At 45.2% G+C, this 24,160-nt stretch overlaps 6 protein-coding genes and 1 long non-coding RNA gene across 13 annotated transcripts; 5 read left to right on the top strand and 2 right to left on the bottom strand.

The window, feature by feature from the left end:
- The first annotated feature begins 5,057 nt into the window (after positions 1-5,057).
- LOC9656780 (probable ethanolamine kinase) lies at positions 5,058-6,789 on the top strand. The gene is made up of 11 exons (XM_024661924.1): positions 5,058-5,144; positions 5,229-5,320; positions 5,403-5,494; positions 5,549-5,654; positions 5,728-5,850; positions 5,926-6,020; positions 6,074-6,155; positions 6,201-6,306; positions 6,370-6,436; positions 6,485-6,577; positions 6,632-6,789. Exons 1-11 carry the CDS (start codon positions 5,068-5,070, stop codon positions 6,758-6,760), a joined length of 1,062 nt encoding a protein of 353 aa, XP_024517692.1. The 5' UTR covers positions 5,058-5,067; the 3' UTR covers positions 6,761-6,789.
- A 372-nt stretch (positions 6,790-7,161) lies between these two features.
- Positions 7,162-9,507, bottom strand: LOC9657750 (probable aldo-keto reductase 4). Its single transcript, XM_002988002.2, has 5 exons — positions 8,714-9,507; positions 8,409-8,612; positions 8,028-8,200; positions 7,770-7,869; positions 7,162-7,696 (listed from the first exon to the last, which is right to left on the bottom strand). Exons 1-5 carry the CDS (start codon positions 8,945-8,947, stop codon positions 7,340-7,342), a joined length of 1,068 nt encoding a protein of 355 aa, XP_002988048.1. The 5' UTR covers positions 8,948-9,507; the 3' UTR covers positions 7,162-7,339.
- A 644-nt stretch (positions 9,508-10,151) lies between these two features.
- LOC112341577 lies at positions 10,152-11,185 on the bottom strand. The gene is made up of 6 exons (XR_002990593.1): positions 11,154-11,185; positions 10,923-11,090; positions 10,791-10,875; positions 10,686-10,739; positions 10,299-10,603; positions 10,152-10,241 (listed from the first exon to the last, which is right to left on the bottom strand). It is a non-coding gene; the product is annotated as an uncharacterized LOC112341577 (long non-coding RNA).
- A 27-nt stretch (positions 11,186-11,212) lies between these two features.
- LOC9657749 (tubulin alpha chain) lies at positions 11,213-12,816 on the top strand. Its single transcript, XM_002988088.2, has 4 exons — positions 11,213-11,312; positions 11,394-11,628; positions 11,689-12,059; positions 12,128-12,816. The coding sequence occupies exons 1-4, from the start codon at positions 11,220-11,222 to the stop codon at positions 12,779-12,781; spliced, it is 1,353 nt and encodes a 450-aa protein (XP_002988134.1). The 5' UTR covers positions 11,213-11,219; the 3' UTR covers positions 12,782-12,816.
- A 31-nt stretch (positions 12,817-12,847) lies between these two features.
- LOC112341576 (endonuclease 3-like) lies at positions 12,848-15,712 on the top strand. 5 transcript variants are annotated; one of them, XM_024661916.1, is made up of 12 exons: positions 13,833-13,882; positions 13,936-13,987; positions 14,054-14,169; positions 14,220-14,410; positions 14,467-14,644; positions 14,699-14,791; positions 14,841-14,896; positions 14,955-15,010; positions 15,079-15,116; positions 15,226-15,268; positions 15,320-15,393; positions 15,448-15,712. In XM_024661916.1, exons 4-12 carry the CDS (start codon positions 14,309-14,311, stop codon positions 15,564-15,566), a joined length of 759 nt encoding a protein of 252 aa, XP_024517684.1. In that variant the 5' UTR covers positions 13,833-13,882; positions 13,936-13,987; positions 14,054-14,169; positions 14,220-14,308; the 3' UTR covers positions 15,567-15,712. The 5 variants fall into 5 exon arrangements, with proteins under 5 accessions (XP_024517688.1, XP_024517684.1, XP_024517687.1 ...); XM_024661919.1 differs by having other exon boundaries at positions 14,955-15,038; positions 15,448-15,493; XM_024661920.1 differs by lacking the exons at positions 14,467-14,644; positions 14,699-14,791; positions 14,841-14,896; ... (3 more) ...; positions 15,320-15,393; positions 15,448-15,712 and adding exons at positions 12,848-12,957; positions 13,182-13,229; positions 13,308-13,351; ... (2 more) ...; positions 13,546-13,693; positions 13,744-13,793 and having other exon boundaries at positions 13,848-13,882; positions 14,220-14,325.
- An 81-nt stretch (positions 15,713-15,793) lies between these two features.
- On the top strand, positions 15,794-17,134 carry LOC9657748 (endonuclease 1). Its single transcript, XM_024661915.1, has 9 exons — positions 15,794-15,926; positions 15,981-16,158; positions 16,212-16,304; positions 16,358-16,413; positions 16,463-16,546; positions 16,602-16,694; positions 16,744-16,802; positions 16,859-16,932; positions 16,986-17,134. The coding sequence occupies exons 1-9, from the start codon at positions 15,825-15,827 to the stop codon at positions 17,102-17,104; spliced, it is 858 nt and encodes a 285-aa protein (XP_024517683.1). The 5' UTR covers positions 15,794-15,824; the 3' UTR covers positions 17,105-17,134.
- Positions 17,135-17,213: 79 nt separating this feature from the next.
- LOC9657747 (K(+) efflux antiporter 3, chloroplastic) lies at positions 17,214-20,654 on the top strand. Of its 3 annotated transcripts, XM_024661913.1 has the most exons (19): positions 17,214-17,404; positions 17,464-17,730; positions 17,787-17,888; positions 17,954-18,034; positions 18,089-18,190; positions 18,240-18,317; positions 18,372-18,440; positions 18,487-18,537; positions 18,589-18,702; positions 18,752-18,853; positions 18,909-19,043; positions 19,100-19,281; positions 19,338-19,479; positions 19,526-19,594; positions 19,642-19,743; positions 19,798-19,959; positions 20,015-20,104; positions 20,157-20,318; positions 20,379-20,654. In XM_024661913.1, the coding sequence occupies exons 1-19, from the start codon at positions 17,339-17,341 to the stop codon at positions 20,502-20,504; spliced, it is 2,202 nt and encodes a 733-aa protein (XP_024517681.1). In that variant the 5' UTR covers positions 17,214-17,338; the 3' UTR covers positions 20,505-20,654. The 3 variants fall into 3 exon arrangements, with proteins under 3 accessions (XP_024517681.1, XP_024517682.1, XP_024517680.1); XM_024661914.1 differs by lacking the exon at positions 17,954-18,034; XM_024661912.1 differs by having other exon boundaries at positions 18,487-18,702.
- The last annotated feature ends 3,506 nt before the right edge of the window (positions 20,655-24,160 follow it).

Here is a 24,160-nt window from a genome sequence, read left to right as displayed (position 1 = left end):
TAAAATAATCACTAAAAGCTCTTTTATCAAGCAATTGCCCCTTTTTCATTTGGCTTAAGAAGAGAGAAATAAAGTGTGCTACAATGACATAATCTTTAGGAGATATAATTGTGGTATGGGTGGTCTTAGATTATTCATGAGACAAGTGTGAATGGACCTAGCCTTACCATAACAGGCTAGTATGTCGGTGGTGTATTTGGGTGTTTATAGTGGGATTAGATACGTGGAGCACTTGGACCAAGTGGTTCCATTGCACTTTTCCCCCTATTATCTCATGTTGGTCCCTCAATATTCACTAAATGACAGTTTATTGTGTCTGCCAAGACACTTTCATGTGAGACACAAAATCCCTAGGCCTCAAAAGGGAGCCGAAAGGGTGCCACGTGGTAATGGCGGAAGCAAAAGCCAAATGAGCGTAACACATTTGGACTAAAAGCTCTAACTCGAAAAGTTGAGAGCAAGAGTGGAACTCCCAACGAAGGGCTTGAGGAACGAGCACAAAGCAAGCAATAAGTGAGTCTCTAAAAAAGGGACACAAAAGATCCAATATATGACACGTGGAAGAGTCTAAGATGGGATCCGAGATAGACCAAGATGGACCCGAGATAGAGTCCAAGATGGACCTGAGATGGAGTCCAAGATGGAGTCTGAGATGGACCCGAGATGGACCCAAGATGGAGTCCGAGATGGACCCGAGATGGAGTCCGAGATGGAGTCCGAGGTGGACCCGAGATGGAGGCTGAGATGGACCCGAGAGGGACCCGAGATGGAGTCCGAGATGGAACAAAGATCGAGACCGAGACTGAGACCAAGACTGAGACCGAGACCGAGGTCGAGTCCGAGTCCGAATACTAATACAAGCTGTTGGGTGAAAGCCCAAAGCGATCGTCCCCTCGGGGGGGGGGGGGCTGCAAGGGTTCCAAAAGTACAAAAGTATAGTAGGGAGAGTGTGGGGGTTGAACCCCAGTGGAGCCAGTTTGGCTAGGAAAGGTTGGTTTGGCCCAAGAAGACTGTACTTAGGTGTTGGGTGATGTGATAACCACTAAGAAGTCCAAAGCTAGAGTGAATACGGACTGACAAATAGGGTAGCTTGGTGAAGTGTTCAAAAGCTGGCTCTAGTTCCCCCAGGAGATCGAATGGTCGATGCTCCCAGTCCAAGTGTAGGTGGCACTACTTACTTGGATACCTGGCGTGGCTCAACGAAACCTTTGCTCTAAGCCCATCACTATAGCACCTAAAGGCGGAAGGCGGGGAGAGTACCCACGAGGCTTGCATAGGGCCACAGTGTTCCGAAATGTTGTTCTAAAGTCCCAGATGGTGGAAAAGAAGAGGAGTGGTCCTTTGGTGTAGTGACCAAGGATGTGGTCATATGATAAGAAAGTCCTAGAGAACAAGGGGATTTAGTGGTCGGGCCTGTGAGCCTTGATCCAGTGGCAATGTTGGTGAACACAGCCATGGACAGAAAGGGACTTGGTGGGGACCAGAAAAGGATATTGGGAAAGGCTATTCCCCATGTCTATAGGTATCCTAAGGATGCTAAAGAGTGGATCTGGGATGATCACTTATGAACGGATAGCCCAATCTTTGAGAAATAGGACTGTGATGTAGGTGGTGTTAGACCACTGGTGTGACTAAGGTGAATGGGCATGGCTTTAGTGTAACAAGCTGATATGTCAATAGTACTTTGGGGTGTTGGTCATGGGATCGGACACGTGGATCACTTGGACTAAGTGCAAAGGTTGAGTGGCATGGATGCCATTCTTAGGGATAGCAAGCCCCAAGTCCAGAATAGGACTTATAATGGTTATGAGTGAGACTCCTCCAAGTGGTCGGAGGTGTGGTTAAATGACTAAAGTAGAATGGAAAAATTAGTTACTTACATTTCACTATCATACCTTATATGTTAGTTCTATTTAGTCTTATTAACTATTTATGGAAAGTGACTACATTTGCTAGTTAGACATATTTACAAAATATAAAGATTGTCATAAACACAATGTTATTTTCACATTTAGATTTGCAATCTAGGGCCATTTTATATTTAGTAAATTCTTGTGATTATCCTAGAAATTAACTTTTGGGACTGGGATAAAAGCCCAAAGCTTATGATCCACAAGAGGGGGGGTGCAGCTATAGGGAACCCCCTATAGCCAGTTTAAGATAGTAGATAAGGATAGTAAATAAATCAGGCATGGTTGACCAACTTGAGGTATAATTTAACTCCTGCTTATATCTGTCTTTATTCTACATCTAGCTTGGGTCTAAACCTAAATTCTATACCATGCTAGATTATAGAGTATTTATATCCTCATGTTAAGCCATTAGTATGCTAAAACAATGTTAAATTCCCATTTGGCTCTGTTTTATGTGTTAGTCTTGACATTGGGATATTAGATGCTCTAAGAATGTTCCAATGTCACTTGATACTCTTATCCCTTCGCTCATTAAGCTATATATTTGGGAGTTGTTTCGTGCTTTAATTCTATTGCTCTTTGGTTGCATATTTGAGAGTTTAGCTTTGTTGTTTTATATAGTGGCCCAAGGCCATGAAACTCAAGTTTCACTCCATTGCCCTTGGCCTATGTGACCAAGGGTTATAATTCCACTTTGTGGTTTTTTTATAATAAATCACTATAGGGTAAATGGTGAAAATTATATGTGCTATAAGTATAAGAAAATCCCAAAGGTTAATAGGATTTAATGGTTTTGGGCTCTGACCTAATGATGGTATTAGCAAATATTATTATGGACGGAATGGGATTTGGTAGGGATTAAAGGAGGGATATTAGGGAATGATGTTTTCTATATTTTGGAGCATCCTAAAGATGCGAAAGTGTAATTATGAAGTGACCATTTATGGATGGATGGCCCAATCTTTAGAAGATTAGACTATGGTATGAATGGTTTTAAACTATTAATAAGAAATGTGCTGTAAAAAACCAAAGGGAATAACTCAAGAGACGGTCTATAAGAGGAATAGAGGAAATATAGAGGAAAAGAGCCCATGAATAAGAATGTTTTTTCAATTGGTTAAGGGTTTTTGGATATTTGAGGTTAAAAAACCTTGGGTTTGAATAGTATTGGGTTGGGTGACTTCTTAGAAAGTCCAAATTTAAAAGTTTACACATGCGGATAAACATAACCTTAATGTAATAAGTTGATATGTCAAAAATACCCTTAAGCGTCTATAGTGGGACTGAATATTTAGTGCACTTCCACCAAATGCAAAGGTGGTATGGCAAATCCCTAAATCAGGATTAGGATGTAAAGAGGTTGTGAGTAAGTTTTTTTAAGTGGTCAAAGATATGGTTAAGTGACTAAAGTAAAATGGAAAAATTAGTCACTTACAAATACATCACTAATGAGTGTATTATGATGTCTAAGACTTAATATAATCTAACACTGTAGACTAGTGGAGCACTTCCACCAAATGTAAAGATGGTATAGCAAATCCCTAAGTCAAGATGAGGATGTATAAAGGTTGTGAGTAAAATTCTTTTAAATGGTCAAAGATATAGTTAAGTGACTAAAGTAAAATAAAAAAATTAGTCACTTATAAATACATCACTAAAGAGTGTATTATTATGTCCAAGACTTAATATAATCTAACACTATAGACTAAATGCAACCAAACAATATTTATAGATGGCAATATAGAAAATCAAGCAAGGCACAATACAATCAATGAGATCACATCTAATCATCTCTCAAAGGAGAAAAAATTATTTATTGATCACATATGCTATATATAACTAATACAGTTGTTTACATAGTAATGCCCTTTTTAATGAAAAATAAGGAGAGGGAGAGGGGGGAGAAAGAGAGAGGCTATGTGATTATTTACAATAGTTACTCTATGATAAAAACCATACATACAAAGTATTGAAATTAGTTTATCTATATAATATAAAGTTTGGGCTTAAACCCAAGTTAAATGTAAAATAAAAAACAATACACTCAATAGAGAGCCAAACAATGTCTCAAATGGTTAACCATACTTTCATCTTACCTTTATCTCTATTATACACCAAAATTGGTAAATGCCCTATTAAAAGCTAGCTTTAGGTTATTTGGGATAAGTTCGAAAGCTTATTAAATATGAAATAATTTTATATTCTGAATTTCGACTATTCAAGACTCTTTACATATGCCTAACTAGTAGATTTAAATAAGTAGTAAGACCAAAATGGGATTAACACATAAGCATCATAGTAAAGACATGTTAATCTATTAAGGGACTAATTCTCAATCCATAAAGGTTCTTGCAAAGTTAGTATAAGTTAAAGCAAAAGAGAATTATTCTTAGCTAAATAAACACTTAGGAATTTCTTCTTTATCCTCGTAAAAAATAATTTGCTTAGCACAAGTTTAAAATAAAAACGAGAAAGCTTAACTTCTGGATGTGGTAAAGCACCGACACTATCCCATGATTTTTGTTCTATAACTACATATAGAGGACACATAGATGGCTTCCATGACACCAAGACACTCATTGTGCTGTGTTTAACCCACATAAAGATAATTAACCTTCCATAAAAATCAAGAACCTAGAAAAGCAAATCGCTTCTAATTAAGGTAAAATAACTAACATTTTTCTTTTTACCATTGCTGGCTATTGTTGAGACAGACAATATCCTTTATGCCCCAACTATGCAAATTTAGTTGTATTGGCAATTGTGAGCTTCTCAACAATGTAGCAGTTCTAAAATGGGCATAAGCCCAAGCAAGGCTTATTGGAGTCCATAGTGTCAAAGCCCTTACTGTGCTTAGATCTTGATTGCCCTTGCTCATCATGTCGTTCCCAAGCCAATCCTCTCCCTCAGCCCTAACTCCTGCCACCCCCTTTTCTTGCCCCTACTACTGCCTCCCAAGAAGTTTCATCACCCACAAATCTTCCTGCCACATCAGATTCACCTGTGTCCATGTCATCACTTTGTTATTATTACAACGAAGAACCCTAACGTAGGTGTTAATCCACGTGGGTGACAAACACATCTGAGGGCCCCTTTCCCTTTTAGTTGGCACTAAAACCTAGCCCTAAAACCCTTCTAGCTAGCTCGTGAAAGAATGAAGGCGCATTTTCCAGAGTGTGCGCTCTCTGTGGACTCGCTTCTTCCTTTCCAGGATATGGAGGCGCAGATCATGTAAGTCCTGAGCGAGCGCTTGATCGATCGATCGATCGATCGCCAGAAAGAAATTTCTTCGTTTGATCTTGTCTTGCCGCCCAGAAATGTGTGCCGGGCCTTGATCCCGGAGCTTCAAGACGCCGATGATTCAGATTTTGACGTTTGCCGGATCAATGGAGGGATCACAAACATCAGTGAGTTGGAGAATTGCAAGTTCCATCTCTCTCTCTTTTTTTTTTTTGCTTTTATGCAGCGGGCGTTTTCTTTCGTTTGCAGTGGCTAAAGTTTCCAAGAAGGATCAATCTGTGGTTGTCCGCGTGTTTGGTCCTGCCACCGAGGGTGTGATCGATCGGGATCGAGAAATCCAGGTTAGAGTTGGGAGTAATCTTTGAGTAATTCCTTGATCTCAACTTCTTTCGCAGGCAACCTGTCATCTTTCGCGAGCAGGGTTTTGTCCAGAGCTCAAAGGCGTCTTTAAAAACGGGATCATTCAAACGTTTGTCACGGCAAGGACGCTCACACCTGAAGGTTTTTTTTCTTCGTAAAGCTACTCTTTATTCTTTTGTTTCTTTCACTTGAATTAGTTTGCCTAAGCTGGCAGATTTTCTGGACGATGCAGTCGTTGCAAAAGTTGCAAAAGAACTTCGACGCCTTCATCAGCAAGAAGTTCCTGGCGAGAAGGAATCCATGGTCTGGACCGAGATTAACAGATACTTTGAGCTCGGTATGGCAACTTCTTGGGTTTCTTTCATATTTTTTTTCGGTTGTTTGTGTAACAATGCTAGTGCTGCTGCTCCAGCGTCTGCTGTTACCAAGTTTGAGAGTCCAGAAGATCAAAGGAAACTGGAGGCGGTGTCATTTGACGAGCTAAGGCAAGAGATCAACACATTGAAGGTTTGCGTTCCCAAAGCGATAGTAGTCAAGCCTACATTGGTTGATCTTTGCAGGAAATCGGCGCTCGCTTGAAGGGACCTGTCGTCTACGCACACAACGATTTGCTTCCCGGCAATGTCATGGTTGATGCGCAAGGTGATAAATGTGTTTGAAGTGGAGGTTTTCAATACTTTTATACAGGGAAGTACTATTTTATCGACTTCGAGTACAGTGGATATAACTATCGTGGATTTGACATTGGAACTCACTTCAACGAGTATGCCGGATTCGATTGCGACTTTTGCGCGTAATCCACAGGCATTTTCGATCTTATTTGCGTTCTTATCCAAGCAATGCTCTTGTTTTGCAGCTATCCAAGCAAAGACCGGCAGCTAAACTTCTTGAGGCACTATTTGCGACCAGATGATCCTGAGAAGGTATTTTCTTATGATCTCGTCAATGTGGAAACTCTCGTGAACTAACAGGCGACACATGAAGAACTGGAAGAGCTGTTTGTTGAGGCAAATTTCTACGCGCTTGCAGCTCATATTACATGGTCGGCTTGGGCAATTGTCCAGGTAAAAAGCTTTGGATATTTTTTTATAGCGCTTTGAAATAACCTTGGCTTGCAGGCAACATCTTCAGCAGCAATCGACTTCGACTACATGTCATACTTTTTCAAGCGGATGAAGATGTACAGAGAGCAAAAGGCAAAGTTTTTGCCGGTGGTGAGAGGCTTCCTCGCTGGTAAAAGCAAGTAGCATATGGTTTGGATCTTGATCTCGTGCATGGGAACATAACCTCTCGTTTTTAAGCTTGGCTGACAGCTACGTCTAGAAAGAGTGGAAACTTATCTCTTAGTACACCTCTGTGCAAACCGATCAGCACAAATTTAGAGCAACTCGGAAACATGCTGCGACATTATTCACCACGAACTCGTACGTCGATGGCTTTCAAGTTGACACCGCAACACACATTCTGCTGTGTTGTCCCACATGAAAGAATTGACCATCTAGACATTCTTGGACCTAAATCGAAGCATCACGATCAGGAAAGCTACAATCTCACCACTTCCACCATCAAATGCCTCTTAGAATGAAAAATCAAAAGCACAGCACCCAAAAGGAACAGTAAAAACGACGACAAATTCTCACAAACCGTATAGCTTTTGACCAATGCGTTCTTGTTTAAATTCGTTTTGTTATTTACAATTTGGATTTTTACTCTCAATTATAGAATTTCAATCTTCAAAGTGAATGACAAGATCTTCATCCCATCAAACCACATTTGTTGTTGGTTTGGTTGTGTTTCTCCTGGTAAACGAAAATGGCAGCGCTGACTCACCTTTGCATGCACAGCGCTGCCTTCCAGGTGGACAGGGGCGGCGTGGAGACGCACTGCCACGTGTAAAACATGTTCTTGACACGCTGGCCGATCACCTCACACGCTGGCACCGCTGCCTCAATCTCGCGAATCTCCTGCCGCGTCAGCTCCATTCCCACCGCCACCATGTTCTCCTCCAGGTGCCCAAACTTGGTGGTCCCAGGGATGGGGACCACGTCATCGCCCTGACTGTGCAGCCACGCCAGCGCCAGCTGGCCCGGCGCACACTTTATTCTCCGCGAGATGCTGTGGACTCGATCGAACAGCACCTTGTTTCGTGCCAAGTTCTCGGGAAAGAATCTGGGGATGGCAACCTGTTTGATCAAAGAGAAAGAATCACTCCACGGTTCTTCCACTCCAGGTACAGAGCTTGAACTGCAAACAAACCTTGCGGAAATCGTTGGGGACAAGATCCTCCGTCACGGCTTTCCCCGAGAAGAATCCTCGCCCCAGCGGGCCATAAGCGACGATCCCGATCCCGAGCTCTCTGAAAGAGACAAAGTTTGTGAGTGAGAAAGAGAGAGAGATGAGTGAGACAATCGCCGACAGTATATCTATGGCGAGCAATGACACGGACGTGAGGCCTGTGTATCATCGACGTGTGTGCTTCTACGGTGAGATCAGAGAGTTCTTCAAGCCAAATACCTGCAAGTCGGGATGATCTCGTCCTCCACGTCTCGTACCCAAAGAGACCACTCGATCTGGACGGCAGTGATGGGATGGACTGCGTGCGCTCGCCGGATTGTCGATGCCGAAGCTTCTGAGAGGCCTATGTACTTCACCTTGCCTTCCTCTACGAGTTTTTTCATCTCTCCCACCTGAGAGGCAAGAATTCGACGTGAAGAAAATCATAGTAGACTATAGGAAAACCGAAGCAAATCATAGCTCATAGACTACAGCAAGAAATATAAAGGTGAAAGTTCTAAGGGGAACAAAGTTAAAACTAAGGACAAACGACCAAAGGACTGACAAACAAGGACGAAATGGAGAGCAAAGAAAGAAAAGGTTGTGAGAAAGAGAACTTACCGTGACCTCGATCGGGACGTTTGGATCCACCCGGTACTGGTAGTAGAGATCAATGTAGTCTACATTGAGCCTCCGCAAGCTCGCCTCACAGGCAGCTCTCACATACTTTGGATCGCCGCGGATCGTCGCGGTCTTGCTCTTGTCCAGGCCAGCCACCGCGAATTTCGTGGCGATCTGGACCCTGTCGCGGATCCCTCGGATTGCCTGGAAGAGAATCGATGAGTTCTTGGGGGAAATATGCGAGAGAAGGGTGTGTTCTTGGAAGGAAAACCTCGAAATTTCCAGAGGCATGCGAGAAATCTCACCTTGCCGACGAGGATTTCGTTGGCGAAGGGGCCGTAGCAGTCGGCGGTGTCGAGGAAGGTGATCCCCGACTCCACGGCATGGCGGATGAGCTCGATGGATTGCTTCTCGGGCGGGCTGGCGTGGTAAGCGCCGGACAAGCTCGCGCATCCCAGGCCCTGCTTGGACACCTCGAATCCCTGCGACCCCAGCTTCACTCTAGGGACATGGGGCAAGTTTAAATCCCAGCATCCCATGGCTAGAACAGCCCCAAAACCCTGATCGAATCCGCGAATTCACCACCAGTAGGCCGAGCAGATCCACATGAGATTGGCGAGCAAGGAGCGAATTGACGCGGGGCGGGGCATTGGACTGGAGCGAGCGAGCGAGCGGCGGAGCGATCCAAGAAGAATTGCTTTGTGGCGCTTTCCCGACCTAGGTAGAGCAAATGCTGGACAAGGACGAGAGTGCCGCAGCGGTGGATCGCTTCGTGGATCACGCTAGAAACTTCGATTCAAAGCGCGAGGATGCAAATCAAACTTCTACTGCTCCCACGCCACCAGATTTGGGGGAAGAGAGAGAAATAGAAAAGAGAAGAGAAGAGATTTAGATTCCAGCCAGCATTATTGACAAAAATTCCCTCTCTTTGTTGTTCGTTGGCACACCTCCTCCTCTTTCCCTTGTAAACAATTTTATCACTACTGGCACAGAGGAGGAGCTAGAATTTGGGGAATCTTCCCGGGCGAACTTGGACAGAGGGATCACGCTATAAACACTGGGAAATTCCTATTCTTTTTACTCCCATTTTCCGGAGAGTTACTTTTGTTTTTCCTTCTTCTAAGAACAGCACCACCAACCAGTTTAGCCAATGGAGAACTCGCAAAAAACTTCACCCAAAGTCAAACGAATCTTTGCTGGTCTAGTTTGGTTTCACACGGGGCAAAGAAAAAAAAAATTAAAGGTCCACCAAGGTGGTGGAGTGAATCCAGATTTGTCAAGCGTTTAATCTGTGAATCTCCATGGTTTCTACGCAGCAAAAGGTGGTGAAGTTTGTGTGTTGTTCCACGAGAATCTCAAAACCATGGGAACTTGGCGAGCGATTCTCGGTGGGCTTTTATCTCAACGTACAAGCCTTGCAAAGCGTGCCGGTTTTTTCCGAGGCCTTATCTACGAATTTAATTACGCACAGATTTGCTGGTCTAATAGAACATTAGCGATATGGTTAGAAACCATGACAAGGAAAAATCATACCTCTTTTATCGCTTTTGTCTTGCGATATCAAACGTTTACTTTCGTGCCACCGGTAGAAGCTTCTTGTGGCTCCACTGTTCCTGTTTTCCTGTTCCACACTGCCTGGATGGAATGGACTGATTGTAGAAATTTCTGCTACGTCTGCGTGCCGCAATCCGCAACAGTGGAGTCTCACAACTTCCATGAAGATCTCTTTCCTTTCCGCGTGTTTCTGCATAAGCTTTGTACAAAACACGAAGGGAACCTTCCTTCGTGCAGCCTTTGAATACACAAAATGGCTCTTAAAGTTCTCGTCACTGCCTGGAAGACGAGTTTTAAAGTTTTCGCATAAGTTTGAGACTCTCCCAAATCTTGTACCTGGAGTTCGTGTGGTTCAAAGCTCGCGGTCGCGTGTTTCCAGTCAACATATCTCGTGAATAGTGACATCTTTCCTCCTCTCCAAAGAGTCGTTGATCAGTTGCCAACATTTCCACGCTGGGCAGCGACATTAATAAGTAGCCTCGACCCTGTGTCAGCTTCTTCTTCTTCTAGAAGATTGAAATCTGGGAAAGAGAAAATCAAAAGGAGAGAGAAAAGAAAAAAAAGCAGGAAACGATTCCCCGAGACGCAAAACATCTTCTAGAAACATCACTGTACACTTAAGTGGGGTCTCTGTATGCTTCCTATCAGAGCACAGCAAAACACTTATTAGATATTCTTCCACCCCCAACTCTCCTTTCCAACCGGAGAAAATGAAATACGTACCTCAGCCGTAGTTTAAACAAAAGGGAGTGTACATTCTCTTGTTGCCAATGCCACCTAACCGTCCAATGAGAAAAAAATTCAAGAAATAAAAGACAGATCACATACTTTCTGTGTACAATGATCTGTCCCTCTTTGTCCATATGATGTGCTTCGATTGTGGCCACAGCATAAGGCTCTACACTTGTCATGCCTATCGCAAAAAACGATTTCTATCGAAACAAAAGAATTAAAACTAACCAGCGAGACCAGCGGAAATTTACGTAGAATGACGTCGAGACCACGTCGGTTCCGTTGTCACGGAAACGGGATTCACTAACTGGTCGTTAGCGGTTCCAGCGGTTACTTGCGGTTGAAATCTATAGCCCGTGTCCGTTGTTTACAGGTTACTTCGTCCATCGCCACAACCTTAAATTCCACACCGTTAGTTGAGTGAGAACTCTCTTACGAGCTCCGAGACGCCAGAGTTACCTCCTTACGAAGAGAGACCAGCTCATACATTCTACCAAGTTCGAGTTCCCGAGCCAGTACGTAAAGATGAGAGAGTGCATTTCAATCCACATCGGGCAAGCTGGAATCCAAGTCGGGAACGCGTGTTGGGAGCTCTATTGCCTGGAGCATGGAATTCAGGTGTGTGAGTCTCGCTCGAAAGTGACGGTGACTTGAACTTTTCTCACCTCTGACCGTGTGCTTGTTGCGTGTGCGCCGCAGCCGGACGGGCAGATGCCGAGTGACAAGACCATAGGTGGCGGAGACGATGCGTTCAACACCTTCTTCAGCGAGACTGGCGCGGGGAAACATGTTCCTCGCTGCGTCTTTCTGGACCTCGAGCCAACGGTGATTGACGAGGTGCGGACCGGAACTTATCGCCAGCTCTTCCACCCCGAGCAGCTCATCAGCGGGAAGGAAGACGCTGCAAACAATTTCGCGAGGGGCCACTACACAGGTAGCGTACAGAAAAGAATTATAAAACTCGCTGACAAGTTCCTTACCCGTGATGGCACAGTTGGCAAGGAAATAGTCGACTTGTGTTTGGACAGGATACGCAAGCTTGCCGACAACTGCACGGGTCTCCAAGGATTCCTCGTGTTCAATGCTGTTGGAGGTGGAACGGGGTCCGGCTTGGGATCTCTGCTTCTAGAACGCTTGTCCGTGGACTATGGTAGAAAGTCCAAGCTCGGCTTCACCATCTATCCATCTCCGCAAGTCTCCACCGCGGTCGTCGAGCCTTACAACAGCGTCCTCTCCACGCATTCGCTGCTGGAGCATACCGACGTGGCTGTTCTTCTCGACAACGAAGCGATATATGACCTCTGCCGACGATCGCTGGACATAGAAAGGCCTACATACACAAACCTCAACAGGCTTATATCTCAGGTATAAGAAAAACCAAAACGAAAGAGAAAAAAAAAATCGAGAGAGAGCTTACCGGATTTCTTTTGCAGGTGATCTCGTCGCTCACTGCTTCTCTTCGCTTTGATGGAGCTCTCAACGTTGATATCACCGAGTTCCAGACCAACTTGGTCCCATATCCTCGGATCCACTTCATGCTCTCGTCCTACGCGCCAGTGATCTCGGCCGAGAAAGCCTACCATGAGCAGCTCTCGGTCGCGGAGATCACTTCCACCACCTTCGAGCCAGCCTCGATGATGGCCAAATGCGATCCAAGGCATGGAAAGTACATGGCGTGCTGCCTCATGTACCGCGGAGACGTGGTTCCAAAGGACGTGAACGCTGCCGTGGGAACGATCAAGACCAAGAGAACGATCCAGTTCGTGGACTGGTGCCCGACGGGATTTAAGTGTGGAATCAACTACCAGCCACCGACGGTCGTACCGGGCGGAGATCTTGCCAAGGTCCAGCGAGCAGTGTGCATGATCTCCAACTCCACCAGCGTCGCCGAGGTCTTCTCCCGGATCGATCACAAATTCGATCTCATGTACGCCAAGAGGGCCTTCGTTCACTGGTATGTCGGCGAGGGAATGGAAGAAGGGGAATTTTCCGAGGCGCGCGAGGATCTAGCCGCATTGGAGAAGGATTACGAGGAAGTAGGCACGGAATCGGTGGAAGGCGATGGCGATGAAGGCGAGGAGTACTAGAAATCTAGCTACATTGGAAGAAATGTGACCTAGCTCTTGTGTAAATGAGCGAGAACTTCCCAAGAACCCTAAAACTAGGTCGAAGTATGTTTTTGTAACGCGCAAGGGCGCGATTTCTCGCATGAAGCGGAACGTGGCGCCGATCAGGGAATACGCGCGGCGCAAGCGGCGCCTAGGTATGATCCTGCTGCCTGATCGCTAGCTATCTTGAATCGAAAATGCTGCTTCTTGAGGAAATATTGCAAATCTGTGCTCGATCTTCTCGATTCGTTCCGAAATATTCGATTGTTATGCTTGATCCTATCGATTTCTTTCCTTGATCTTCTGTTCTCTACAGAGCTGGAAAGATCTCGCCACTTGTGATGATATTTTCTACTTCCTGCGACTTTATTCCTTGCAGGGAGCAATGGAAGCAACGGGAGTGACGAGCATCGCATCACTGCTCTTCGTAAGTACTCTTTATTGTATGAAAGTTTTTCTACACGCGTGTCCGTTTTCAATGGATCTAAGATGATTTTCTTTCCAGGTAGGCTGTCGAGGGATTCGCAGGCGCTTTCAAGCAATTTAACAGTTCTGTGATTAATTGAAATGTTCAAATTAATCTGGTGATACTCTCGCAGGAAAACCACGAGAAGGATGGAAATCTCAGGTACGAGATAAAATCTTGTCATCAATCTTTATAAATGTTTTCCTTGTAGAAAACTCTCCAAAACCGAGGTTGCTCTTTATTTTTCTTGGAGAGGTCTATGGACTATATAATACAGGCTCAAATGAGCGGCCATGACTTGGCACCAGGAAGTCCATCGCTAGAGGATTTTTCTCGTCTGGACGAGTTGACAGAAAGCTTGATTTCTGCCATTGCAGGAAGCTCAGGTGCCGCCTCTAACGAAAACGACACGCACCTCGCTTCTGGTACGCAGTTTTCTTTCTTCAAAAGTGTATGATTTGTTTATTTTCTTCAGGTGAACTGGCGCAACTGTCGGAAGATTGTCGGAAGGCCTTTGCCTACACAGTTTTGTGCTTAGTGTAAGCATAGCTCAAGTTAAAATTTTGACTTATCTTGTAGGTGATGGACGATGAGGGCGATGCTGCGACTTTGAAGTACGTGTCAAAACCTTGCTCGTAACTTACGTCCTTTACTATTCTCCCAACAGGGAACTTCCTAGGCACGAGATCGTTCATCTGATACTGCGCACAGTGCAACAGGTCCTTAACTGTTTTTGTTTTGTAATTTGTATTCGTTTTAACTCTGGAGACTTTCTGTGTGTTTAGACGATAGCATTGCTGAAGAGAAAAGTTTCTGGCTAGAATAATAGATCAGAAGAAGAAATGTACATAACACTCTATCGTCTAGATTAAAAGTATCGCGTGCAACTAAACATAATAAGGTATGAATCCTGATTTTCTTATGGAACCTAACGCATTGCTCTTTGCTTAGTATGTTGTACAGTCCCACGTTTTTCATCCTTCTACAAAAGTAGATTTCTTAAAGAGTAAAGTGCCTGTGAACCCCGGAAGGAAGCTGATATGGATGTTCCAACATTTCTGCTGTTGCTGGTAGCAGCCTTCTCATGTAAGGTAGCAGCGTGGGGCGATGTTGGACACATTGTTACCTGCATGATCGCAGAGGTATGTGTTTTCGATGAGATATTCATCACCGTTTCTCTGATATGCACATTTCTCAGTCCTTTTTCAAGGCACCGACTCAGAATGCAGTCACAGATTTGCTTTCCGCTACTGGCTTGAACTTCTCACAGAGCTGCACTTGGGCAGATCATGTCAAACGCTCGTATGCCTATCGTTGGAGCGCTCCCTTGCATTTTGCGGATACGCCCGACAACGTTTGTGGATACGACGATGAGAGTAAGCTACTAGAGTTAGACTGCGTAGGCTGACATGAAGGTTGGATGTTTCCAGGGGATTGTCACTTCCTGGGATTTAAAAACGTATGCTGCACTGCAGCTGTCTACAACTATACTTCGCAGCTTGAGAATCAACGTTTGCTCGCCTGTTAGTATCAAACTCTAAACTGCGTACTCTTTTGACTATGATTTGACAGATAATCGCACCGAGGCACTTATGTTCTTGTCCCATTACCTTGGAGATATTCATGAGGTTGTTTGTATTTCTGCTTGTTTTTAGTAAACTTCCTGATTTTCTGGACTGATTGCAGCCAATGCACATGGGATTCCTTGGTGATCTCGGTGGCAATCGAGTCCGTGTCAGTTGGTACAATCGCTCAACCAATCTTCATCAGGTAAAAATTGGCTACATTTCTGATTAGAATGCGCTTGCAGGTGTGGGACGAAGATATTATTCACACGGCTATACCAAGGTACTATGGCGGCTCAGTTGGGGTGATGGAACATAATATTAGAATGAGTATCACTGATAAGTCCTATTATTTATTTGCTTAGCTTCTCAGTCTCTAATTTTTTGTTCAGGCAGAAGAGGTTGCCGCGGTCGAAAGTTTGGCTGTCCACTGAGGCAAGTTCATACTTCCTTCAACTGAGAAAAATACCAATAATTTGAGTCCAGGTACGCTGAAGAAGGTGTCAAAATCGCTTGCGGTTGGGGTTACAAGGACGTGTCCCAAAACTTCACATTGGCTGGTTTGTGGTTAGCCAATTGTTTTTCTCTATAAGATTCAGTTTGCTTTCTGGCAGATGAGTACTTTGAGACGCGCTGGCCGATTGTCAAATTTCTCCTCGCACGCGGAGGTGTTCGACTTGGTGGAATACTCAATGAGGTTTTCAACGAAGGGGCTGTTCGTAATTATGAGTGATCGATCTGATGGTCGGTGAAAGCTATGAGAACACGACAAGGCTATTACCAACTTTTAATCTTTCTAATTTTATTCATGGTTAGAGAGTAAGCCTTGCGGTAGCAATGCACTGTTCATTTCTTACAACAATAACGTGCTACACGCCAGTGTGCCTGTCTTGTTGGTTAGCTGGATTCCAGTGACTGTTCATACGGAAAAAGAGGAATTTTTTTCATTGCGAGCTTCGTTCTGGTTATTTGCAACACTCGCTTCTCGATTATGGTTACCTTAAGGAGCGTGGTGTTGCTGTTGGCAGCATTCTCAGCCGAAGTTGCCGGTTGGGGCGACATCGGCCACATTGTTACCTGCACTATCGCACAGGTATTTCAACTCTAATTTCTATCACTGTGTTTATTTCTTCTTCTTTTTCTTCAGTCTCTTTTCAAGGCACCGACTCAGAGCGCAGTCACAAACTTGCTTTCCGTGACTAGCCTCAACTTCTCGCACGCCTGCTTATGGCCAGATCAAGTTAAACGTTCGTATGCTTATAGCTGGAGCGCTCCTCTCCATTTTGCAGACACACCCGACAACGTTTGTGGATTCGATGATGAAAGCAAGGAAAGAATTACTTCAGGATTCATTATAAGCTCACTCTAATATGCGCAGGGGATTGTCACTACTTTGGAGCTAAAAACGTGTGCATAACTGCTGCTATCTACAACTACACTTCGCAGCTCGAGCATCAGCACAACGTCACCTGTTAGTGCTAACTTTTGCTATTGCATTTCCACCTCACCAGTGTGATCTCACAGATAATCTCACAGAAGCACTTATGTTCTTAGCTCATTTCTTGGGGGACATTCATCAGGTTCGCTCTTTGTCCTTTTTCTTTGTCTGAAACAGTGAACTTCTTGCAGCCAATGCATTTGGGATTCCTTGGCGATCTCGGTGGCAACACTATACTTCTGACTTGGTACAACCGCTCCAGCAATCTTCATCGGGTAAGTATGAAGCTACATCCTACAGAAGGTGTGATGCCGAAGTTGAACTTTGTAGGTGTGGGACTCAGATATCATCAACAAGGCTCTGGAAAGATTTTATGCGGGTTCCATTGCAAGCATGGAACATGATATCAAGAAAAACATCACTGTGAACAACTTAGTTGCCATTTCTTCCCAGGTTACTTATCCGTGTTTAGGCAGAGGAGGCTGCAAAGTGGGGACACTGTCCTGGTGAAGAGTTTACCTGTCCAGTAAGGTAAGTGAGTAATTTGGTCTAAACTGGCAGAACAATCAGCTCTGTGTCATTATCAGGTATGCGAAGGAGAGCATCAAATTTGCTTGCGCTTCGGGTTACAAGGATGCACCTCAAAACTCTACATTGGCTGGTTTGTTGCTTGCACTTTTTATCCTTTCGTAAGTGACGACTCTTGTTACACAGATGCGTATTTCGAGACGCGTTGGCCAATTGTGAAACTGTTGCTTGCACGAGCTGGTGTTCGTCTCGCTAATACTCTCAATAAGGTGTTAGACAAACGCGTGAACATTGTCCATGAGTAAGGAACTTATCTCTTGAATTAAAGGTTTCATTTTTACAGAGAAAGCATACTTAAAGAGACGAGTTTACTTAAAGATTCGAACCCAGGCCGCGAAATGGCCACGTAGATATGGTCTTTCCAAAAATCCAATTGTGGATATGGCGGCGTGTGGAGTGAAGAATGCGGCTGTGGAGCTTTGGCGGCTTGTTCCAATCGTCGCCTCGCTGATCTTGGAGCTGGATTTGTAGCCCTCGCCATGGCTTTGCACGCCAAATTCGTCTTGGCGTGCAAGGATCCCTACGTCAGATTGACTGGATTCCCGGTAAGTTCTTCATTCCTTTTCTTATCTTCTCGAGACAAGTATTCGTTTCTCTTCTATAGGTGCTAGCGCATTGTAAAGAAATCTGCGCTGCAAGGCCCGGAGCTGGAGTGGCATCCACCCATCAGGAAAAAATTGTTAGCAGTTTCTTTGGTTCTCTGCTGCGGCAAACGAGAAGTTTTCGACGTAGAACGCGACAGGCAATTGTTATTCATGGAGCCATGGACGTAAGTCTGGAGACAATCAACGACCTTGGATTGGACACGCTTACTTTCCTCGTCGCCACAGTGCTCGTCGTGCCTTCATTCAAAGCCTTCAAAGCAAGCCCTGTGAGTATTATTTTTTTCAACATGAAGCTCGAAAACTTTTTTTTTCTTTTGCGTAGATTTTGGGATTTCTCTTGTCTGGAGTAGTGATGAACCAGCTCGGACTTATCAGAAACGTGACGGACATCAAAGCTCTATCTGAACTAGGTATACTTTTCCTTGTAAGTATTTTCGCTGTGAGCTTTTGTGATGTTTTCCTGATCGAATTTCTTTTAATTTCCAACAGCTCTTTGAAATGGGATTAGAATTGTCTCTCGCTCGTTTAAAAGCATTGGCCAAGTATGCATTTGGCATGGGATTTGCACAGGTGCTTGATCGTTTTCTAGCCTTTCGTTTGATATTTTTTGGTTTCCTATGCCAGGTTTTACTATCGACAGTAGCGTTCGCAGCATTTGAGCTTCCACCAAATGGAGCACTGGGAACTAGACTTCTCGAATTTCTTTTCCATTCTCGACCGGATCTTGTAAGTTTTGTGGGCAAACATGGCCATCTTTTAACTGTCCTTTTAACAGGTAAATATTAGAACTGTAGACGAAGCTGTAGTTATTGGAGCGGGTTTATCATTGTCTTCTTCCGCATTTGTCTTGCAGGTTTGTTGTCCAAAATGCTTCTTTGTTAATTTGTTAAGTGCTGTATTTTTGCAGCTTCTTTCAGAGAAGGGAGAACTTCCAACAAGATTTGGCTCTGCCACCCTTGGAATTCTTCTGTTTCAAGTACAAGATGCGCAACAAAATTCTTTTACTAACTTGGTATTTCTAGGACATTGCTGTCGTACCTTTGCTGGTCATTCTACCAATTCTAGAAACCGGGGTATGTTATTCTGATATCTCATCTGCTCGTATCTTCATATCGATATTACAGAATTTTTCACAAGAGAGTCTCTGGCCTGTAATGGCGGCTGAAAGTCTAAAAGCCTTGGGTGGCTTGGGAGCACTGTCCCTTGGCGGACAATTACTTCTTCGTCGTATTTTTGAGGTTGGCCACCCCTCAAATCGTTTTATTTAATCGATTCAAATTGATACAGGTCGTAGCAGATTCAAGGAGCTCCGAAGCTTTTGTAGCTCTTTGTTTGCTTACAGTCACTGGAACGTCTCTGCTAACGCAAAAGCTTGGGTTCAGCGACACGGTATGTGCATTCATACTCAGGAGATGCTTTTGTGCTGAATATTTCGTTGTGAAAGCTTGGAGCATTTCTCGCTGGTGCACTTTTAGCGGAGACAAATTATCGCACACAAGTCGAAGCAGACATTCGTCCTTTCAGAGGATTATTGCTTGGACTGTTTTTTGTAACGACGGGCACATCGATCGATCTCCAGGTGAGGACAGAGCATTGTTTTTGACCGATTTTTATACTGTTCTATCCATTTTGCAGCTTTTAATTCGAGAGTGGCCAAATGTTTTAGCACTCCTAGGTGGCTTAATCGCGATAAAAACACTAATCACTACCGCCATTGGCAATAAAGTTGGCTTGTCACTGCCAGAAAGTGTTCGTACTGGCCTGCTTCTCTCACAAGGTGGAGAATTTGCCTTCGTGGTTTTCGCTCTTGCAAACAGGTACTCACAAAAGCGAGCTTTAGTGCCACTTTCTTATTACTTTTGTTGCTGTACAGGCTTGGAGTATTGCCCTTGGAGCTCAACCGTTTACTCATTATCGTGGTTGTATTGTCGATGGCTCTCACTCCTTTCTTGAACGAGATTGGTCGCAAGCTTGCTACCATTATTGAGTTGAAAATTCAACAAGATTCTACGGAGGTATACTGGCTTTTCACTTTGAAGCTGATCCAGGTAGTCTTTACAGATTAAAAAGGTGGAAATTCCTAAAGTTGCTGAGCCGGTTGTTATTGTTGGATTTGGTCAGACTGGCCAGGTTTCTGATCTACAGCATAGCTTATTTTGCTTACTTTGTTTTTCCAGGTTCTAGCCAACTTCCTGTCTACGCCTCTAGCAAATGGTCCTGGCGGTGATGTTGAAGGCTGGCCATATCTAGCATTTGATCTTGATCCTAACCGCGTGAAGGCAAGCTGAAGTTAGAACTACAAGAAGCTTTTTGTTTCTCATCTCTTCTATCAGGTGTCTAGGACGCTGGGCTTTCCTGTCCTGTATGGAGATGGATCACGGCCATTGGTGTTACAAACTGCTGGGGTGGTAAAACCGAAGGCACTCATGGTGATGTACACTGGCAGAGGAAGTGCTGTGCAAGCAGTGGAGAGGCTGCGGCTAGCATTTCCAGAGGTATTTTCATTTTTTTTATTTTATTTTTTTTTGCACTAACCTCCTGCGTGGACAGACGCCTATATTCGCTAGAGCACAAGACTTGGGACACTTGCTCGAGCTTAAACAAGCCGGCGCTACTGATGCTATCTTGGAAAACGCTGAGGTATGCAAGCCTTTGCTTTTCTCAGTGTTGAAAAAGCTTTAAAAACCATCAGACGAGCTTGGAGCTTGGGTCTGTGCTACTCCGGGGCCTCGGAGTCATGCCGGACGACGTCAACTTCTTGAGACGCATAATGCGCGAGTCTCTGGATGTCCAAGCGCAGGAAGCACTGGAGAAGAAAGCTGGTGGCGAGTTTGCGTGGGTGAAACCATTCCAGGTGAGTATTCTAATGCAAGTTTTGGCTATAGTTTGTACTTATGTTTCTCTTCCAAACCAGGACAAGGTGCGAGATCATTCCACCAAGACCGGGTCCAAACAAGATTTAAGCACCGAGTCCTTAGCTAGCAATGGGAGCTTTGTAGATAATTCTTCACTGGAGAAGCACCGTGACAGTAAAACATGAATCACTCGGAAACATTCGAAAGCGTCAAGACGAGCAAAAGTTGGCGCCAATTGAGCAAGATAAGTGACACAAAATGTGAAGGTAGTGCTCCACGCAACCAGATATCTGGAATATATCCCGGGATGCGTTACACACTCCCGAACTATAAAAGCTTGCCAGGCAGCGCTTCTTCCACTCGTAGCAATCCAAAGCTTCTCGGAGAGAAGAAGGGAAAGAGAGATGGCTGTGAAGATCGCAATGCTGGTGCTCGCGTCTTACATGTTAGTCTCCATGGCCGCGGCGGCTACATGCAGCAACAACTACTCGGCGCTGCTGCCGTGTGCCGCCGCGACGCGCAGCGCTACGGCGACACCCTCGGGGGCGTGCTGCAAGGTGGTGGAGGGATTCAAGAGCAATCCAGCGTGCCTGTGCAGCACCATCGCCGCAGCAAAGGCCGCGGGATACAGCATCAACGAGCACAACGCGGAGAGCATCCCGACGCGCTGCAAGCTGCACGGATACACCTCGTGCAGCAAGAAGAACTAACTAGGCTCTCGGATCCTCCATGTCGAGAGGATGAGTTATTTGTAGATTATAGAGAGAATAAAGATGAATAAGATGGCTTTGAGCTAAAAGTACCAAACTCTAAGCCTAATCAAAATGAAGGAACAAAAAGCTAACAAGCGGTTTGTGGATTACCAGGCGCTGCTCAAGGTACTGTGGTCTACTCTTCCCCGCCAAAAGTACGCCACGGGAGGCGAGGTTGATGCAAGCAAATTCGCCATACCCGCCTCCTTGCGAGTGGAGGGCGCTGGAGATCTCGCCCTTCCTCTCTCCGGCGATGGCTTCCTCAAGCTCAAGGCCGTGTCACAGCAAGCACCCTATGGAAAGGGCGAGGAAACTTTGCTCGACACTGATGTCCGCCGTGCATGGCAAGTGGACGCGTCCAAAGTGAGTTGCCCTCAAATCCCAGACTTTTTCTCAAAGGTGGTGCTCGACATGGCCGTTCCCGCGATGGAGGAGATGGGGATCGATGCGGCTGCGCTTGGCTTGGACGTGAGACTGTATAAGCTGCTTCTGTATGAGCAGGGTGGCCACTTCAAGTCTCACAGGGATACCGAGAAGGAGGTTGGGATGTTTGCGACGATGATCTTGCAGCTTCCAACAGAGTCCGGGCACGAGGGTGGCAAGCTGGAGATTCTTCATGGGAAGAAGAGTGTCACTTTTGATTTCTCTGGTCCCGATTCAAGGACGGGGTACTTTCAGACGGCTTTCTTCTGCGATTGCGAGCACAAGCTGGCCGAGGTGACGAGCGGGACAAGGCTTTGCCTGGTGTTCAGCCTGGTGCGGAGCAATGCAAAGTTTGTGGATGTCGATGCTCGCCACTACGTGTCAGCCATCGGGAGTGTTCAAAGCCAGCTGAAACAATGGGCTGAGAAAATGCAAGGCTCCTCGTCACCGATCCTCGCCATTCCTCTGGGCCACAAGTACTCGAACAACAGCCTGAGCTTTGCGGGGCTCAAGGGACACGACAGGGTTGTCGCAGCGCTTGTGCTGAGCTGCACAAGCTTCCTCGACGTTTATCTCTGCATGCTCGTCAAGCACACCATCGATAACGAGATTTGTGACATATTCGAGGTTGACTACAGTGTGGAGAACTGGACAACAATCGACGATCAAAAACCCGAGCACTTCACAAGTAGCAGCTTGTCTTTAGAAAATCAGGTTGTGAGGGACGACAGCAACAAGGAAGATCCTTTTGACGACTCACCAGACAAGAAGGAGACTGAACCATACAATGGCAACGATGGCGGCGATACAAACTCGTTCTATCATACCGCAGCTCTGGTGGTGTGGCCCAAGGATTGCAGAATGGAGGCGCTGTGCGCAACACAGTCAGTCAGATGTGTAGTGAACTGGCTCGAGGAGCAGCACAAGCGCGAGCCTGGCCGGACGAGTGGGGATTTAGAGCGATACGTGGATGCTTTGTCAAACTCCCAGGATACAAGGTTGAATGTGAAAATTCTGCTAGAGTTTTGCGTCAAACACGACTTTCGCGATGCAGCCTTTTCTGTCATGAAGAAGTGGGGGATGAAGCTCATGGAAACAGAAGCACAGGCTATGGTTGCTGCGGTACAAAAGTATGGATGGGATGAATGCTACAGCGGGGTGATTGAGGGGCTCTTGCAGGAGGAAGAGAAGCAGCCTGAGATTGTAAGCTTTGCCGAGCATCTGAGCGGGAGTGGCTTGCAGGAGGCGGCTGTAGTTTTTGCATATAAGCTGTTGGAGGACGAGAATGTCTGCACGAGCAATTTGTTTTTGACACGTTTGCTGGGCTTCTTCGTCAAGTGTGGACGTGAAGATGACGCATGGAAGATTTTGGATATCGCATCCACACTTTATTACTTTCCCGCTGGCTGCTTGGTCCAGGTAGTCAAAAAATGGGGAGAGAGCAGCTTTCTTCGCATCGAAGAGTCTTGGGAGAAGACGCTGGCAATCAAAGAGGCTTCATGGGAGAGAGAAGCAGAGAAACCCGAGCAGAGCTATGGAAGATCTTTTAAATGTCCACCTTCGCCCAGCGAAACAGCGAAGAAAAAGATGGAAAAGCTGGCTAAGCTCCAGCTGAAAGGAAGGAGAGGATTTCTGCAAGCAATTGCCGAATTTGTCTTGGAGCTGGAGTCTCAAGGATGTCACGATGCTGCAAGGGCCTTGGCAAAGAAGAGATTCATCAAGGATGTTGACCTCGAAGAAATCTATGGTGGGCTAAGTGACATTGGTAGTGACGATGCACTTGTGCTGCTCTTGGCTCTGGATGAGAAATTCCATGATGCCGTGAGGAAAGTGAAAGATTGGGAGCTAAGAAATACTGTGATCAAATTGAAACAAGCAGCAGGGCTGATTGGCTTGAAGAAGGATGAAAAGGTGACGCAGCTCTTCTTGGAACTTTTGTCACGAGCACTGATATATCGCAGTCACTACAAGGAACTGGCTGAAGTTGCAATTTGGCTGGGCAATGAGGAGATAGTGGGAAGTATAGTAAAGCGTGTGAGAAGTGGTGAATTTAAACTTCTGGAGAAAAACTTGGGTGGAGTCGAGACATGGGACGATATTGCTAGCTTGAATAAGAGAGCCAAGAGATGGGATGATGCTGCTAGAGATGGGTTGAAGAAGGTGATTAATGCTAAAATTTACTACTATGAAGGGCACAATGATGAAGTGGATGAAGAAGATGAAGAAGATGAAGAAGACGAGCACCAAAAACTAAACCCAAGGCTTGATCGTGTCAACTATGAGCGAATGATACAAAGCTCGGGTGACAAGATCGAGAAGCTGCGGAAGCTCTTGAACAAATTGGTTTGATTTGGATGGTCGATGTTGAGTCATAGTTTTCTTTATTCACTTGTTTAATTCAAATCCTGCTAAGATATTGAAAAATATAAAATATAACTTTGGCCAGCTAAATGTCGATCTACCTGCACTGCTGCCACCGCGGAGATCGATTGCACCAGCATTGGCCACCTTGCTGGGCCAAGATTAGACGCTGAAAAAACTCCATACATGATCTTGGGATCAAGGAACATACATGCCTGCGCAAACAAAGATCAATCCATCGTCTTCTATTGCCAGGATTACGAGTCCACGCCTGACGGTTTCGCTAGAGAAGAAAACTAAAGAAC

Source organism: Selaginella moellendorffii, unplaced genomic scaffold (assembly GCF_000143415.4).
Source record: "Selaginella moellendorffii unplaced genomic scaffold, v1.0 SELMOscaffold_86, whole genome shotgun sequence".
Lineage (NCBI taxonomy): Eukaryota > Viridiplantae > Streptophyta > Lycopodiopsida > Selaginellales > Selaginellaceae > Selaginella > Selaginella moellendorffii.
The sequence above is the reverse complement of the archived record's forward strand: the minus strand, read 5'-3'. Positions and strand labels throughout refer to the sequence as shown.

Excerpts from the sequence above, each read along its gene's own strand:
- LOC9657749 (XM_002988088.2), top strand. The coding sequence starts at position 11,220 with ATGAGAGAGTGCATTTCAATCCACATCGGGCAAGCTGGAATCCAAGTC. Across the intron at positions 11,313-11,393 it reads GCCTGGAGCATGGAATTCAG|CCGGACGGGCAGATGCCGAG; the intron begins GTGTGTGAGTCT and ends TGTGCGCCGCAG. Across the intron at positions 12,060-12,127 it reads TCAACAGGCTTATATCTCAG|GTGATCTCGTCGCTCACTGC; the intron begins GTATAAGAAAAA and ends TTTCTTTTGCAG.
- LOC9656780 (XM_024661924.1), top strand. The coding sequence starts at position 5,068 with ATGAAGGCGCATTTTCCAGAGTGTGCGCTCTCTGTGGACTCGCTTCTT. Across the intron at positions 5,495-5,548 it reads ATCGGGATCGAGAAATCCAG|GCAACCTGTCATCTTTCGCG; the intron begins GTTAGAGTTGGG and ends CTTCTTTCGCAG. Across the intron at positions 6,437-6,484 it reads GACCAGATGATCCTGAGAAG|GCGACACATGAAGAACTGGA; the intron begins GTATTTTCTTAT and ends GTGAACTAACAG.
- LOC112341576 (XM_024661916.1), top strand. The coding sequence starts at position 14,309 with ATGGATGTTCCAACATTTCTGCTGTTGCTGGTAGCAGCCTTCTCATGT. Across the intron at positions 14,792-14,840 it reads GAATCAACGTTTGCTCGCCT|ATAATCGCACCGAGGCACTT; the intron begins GTTAGTATCAAA and ends ATGATTTGACAG. Across the intron at positions 15,269-15,319 it reads AAGTTTGGCTGTCCACTGAG|GTACGCTGAAGAAGGTGTCA; the intron begins GCAAGTTCATAC and ends ATTTGAGTCCAG.
- LOC9657750 (XM_002988002.2), bottom strand. The coding sequence starts at position 8,947 with ATGGGATGCTGGGATTTAAACTTGCCCCATGTCCCTAGAGTGAAGCTG. Across the intron at positions 8,613-8,713 it reads ACGAAATCCTCGTCGGCAAG|GCAATCCGAGGGATCCGCGA; the intron begins GTGAGATTTCTC and ends ATTCTCTTCCAG. Across the intron at positions 8,201-8,408 it reads ACGTCCCGATCGAGGTCACG|GTGGGAGAGATGAAAAAACT; the intron begins GTAAGTTCTCTT and ends CTTGCCTCTCAG.
- LOC9657748 (XM_024661915.1), top strand. The coding sequence starts at position 15,825 with ATGGTTACCTTAAGGAGCGTGGTGTTGCTGTTGGCAGCATTCTCAGCC. Across the intron at positions 16,305-16,357 it reads GCATCAGCACAACGTCACCT|ATAATCTCACAGAAGCACTT; the intron begins GTTAGTGCTAAC and ends GTGATCTCACAG. Across the intron at positions 16,933-16,985 it reads TCAAAACTCTACATTGGCTG|ATGCGTATTTCGAGACGCGT; the intron begins GTTTGTTGCTTG and ends CTTGTTACACAG.
- LOC9657747 (XM_024661912.1), top strand. The coding sequence starts at position 17,339 with ATGGCTTTGCACGCCAAATTCGTCTTGGCGTGCAAGGATCCCTACGTC. Across the intron at positions 17,889-17,953 it reads AACTAGGTATACTTTTCCTT|CTCTTTGAAATGGGATTAGA; the intron begins GTAAGTATTTTC and ends AATTTCCAACAG. Across the intron at positions 18,318-18,371 it reads CTTCCGCATTTGTCTTGCAG|CTTCTTTCAGAGAAGGGAGA; the intron begins GTTTGTTGTCCA and ends GTATTTTTGCAG.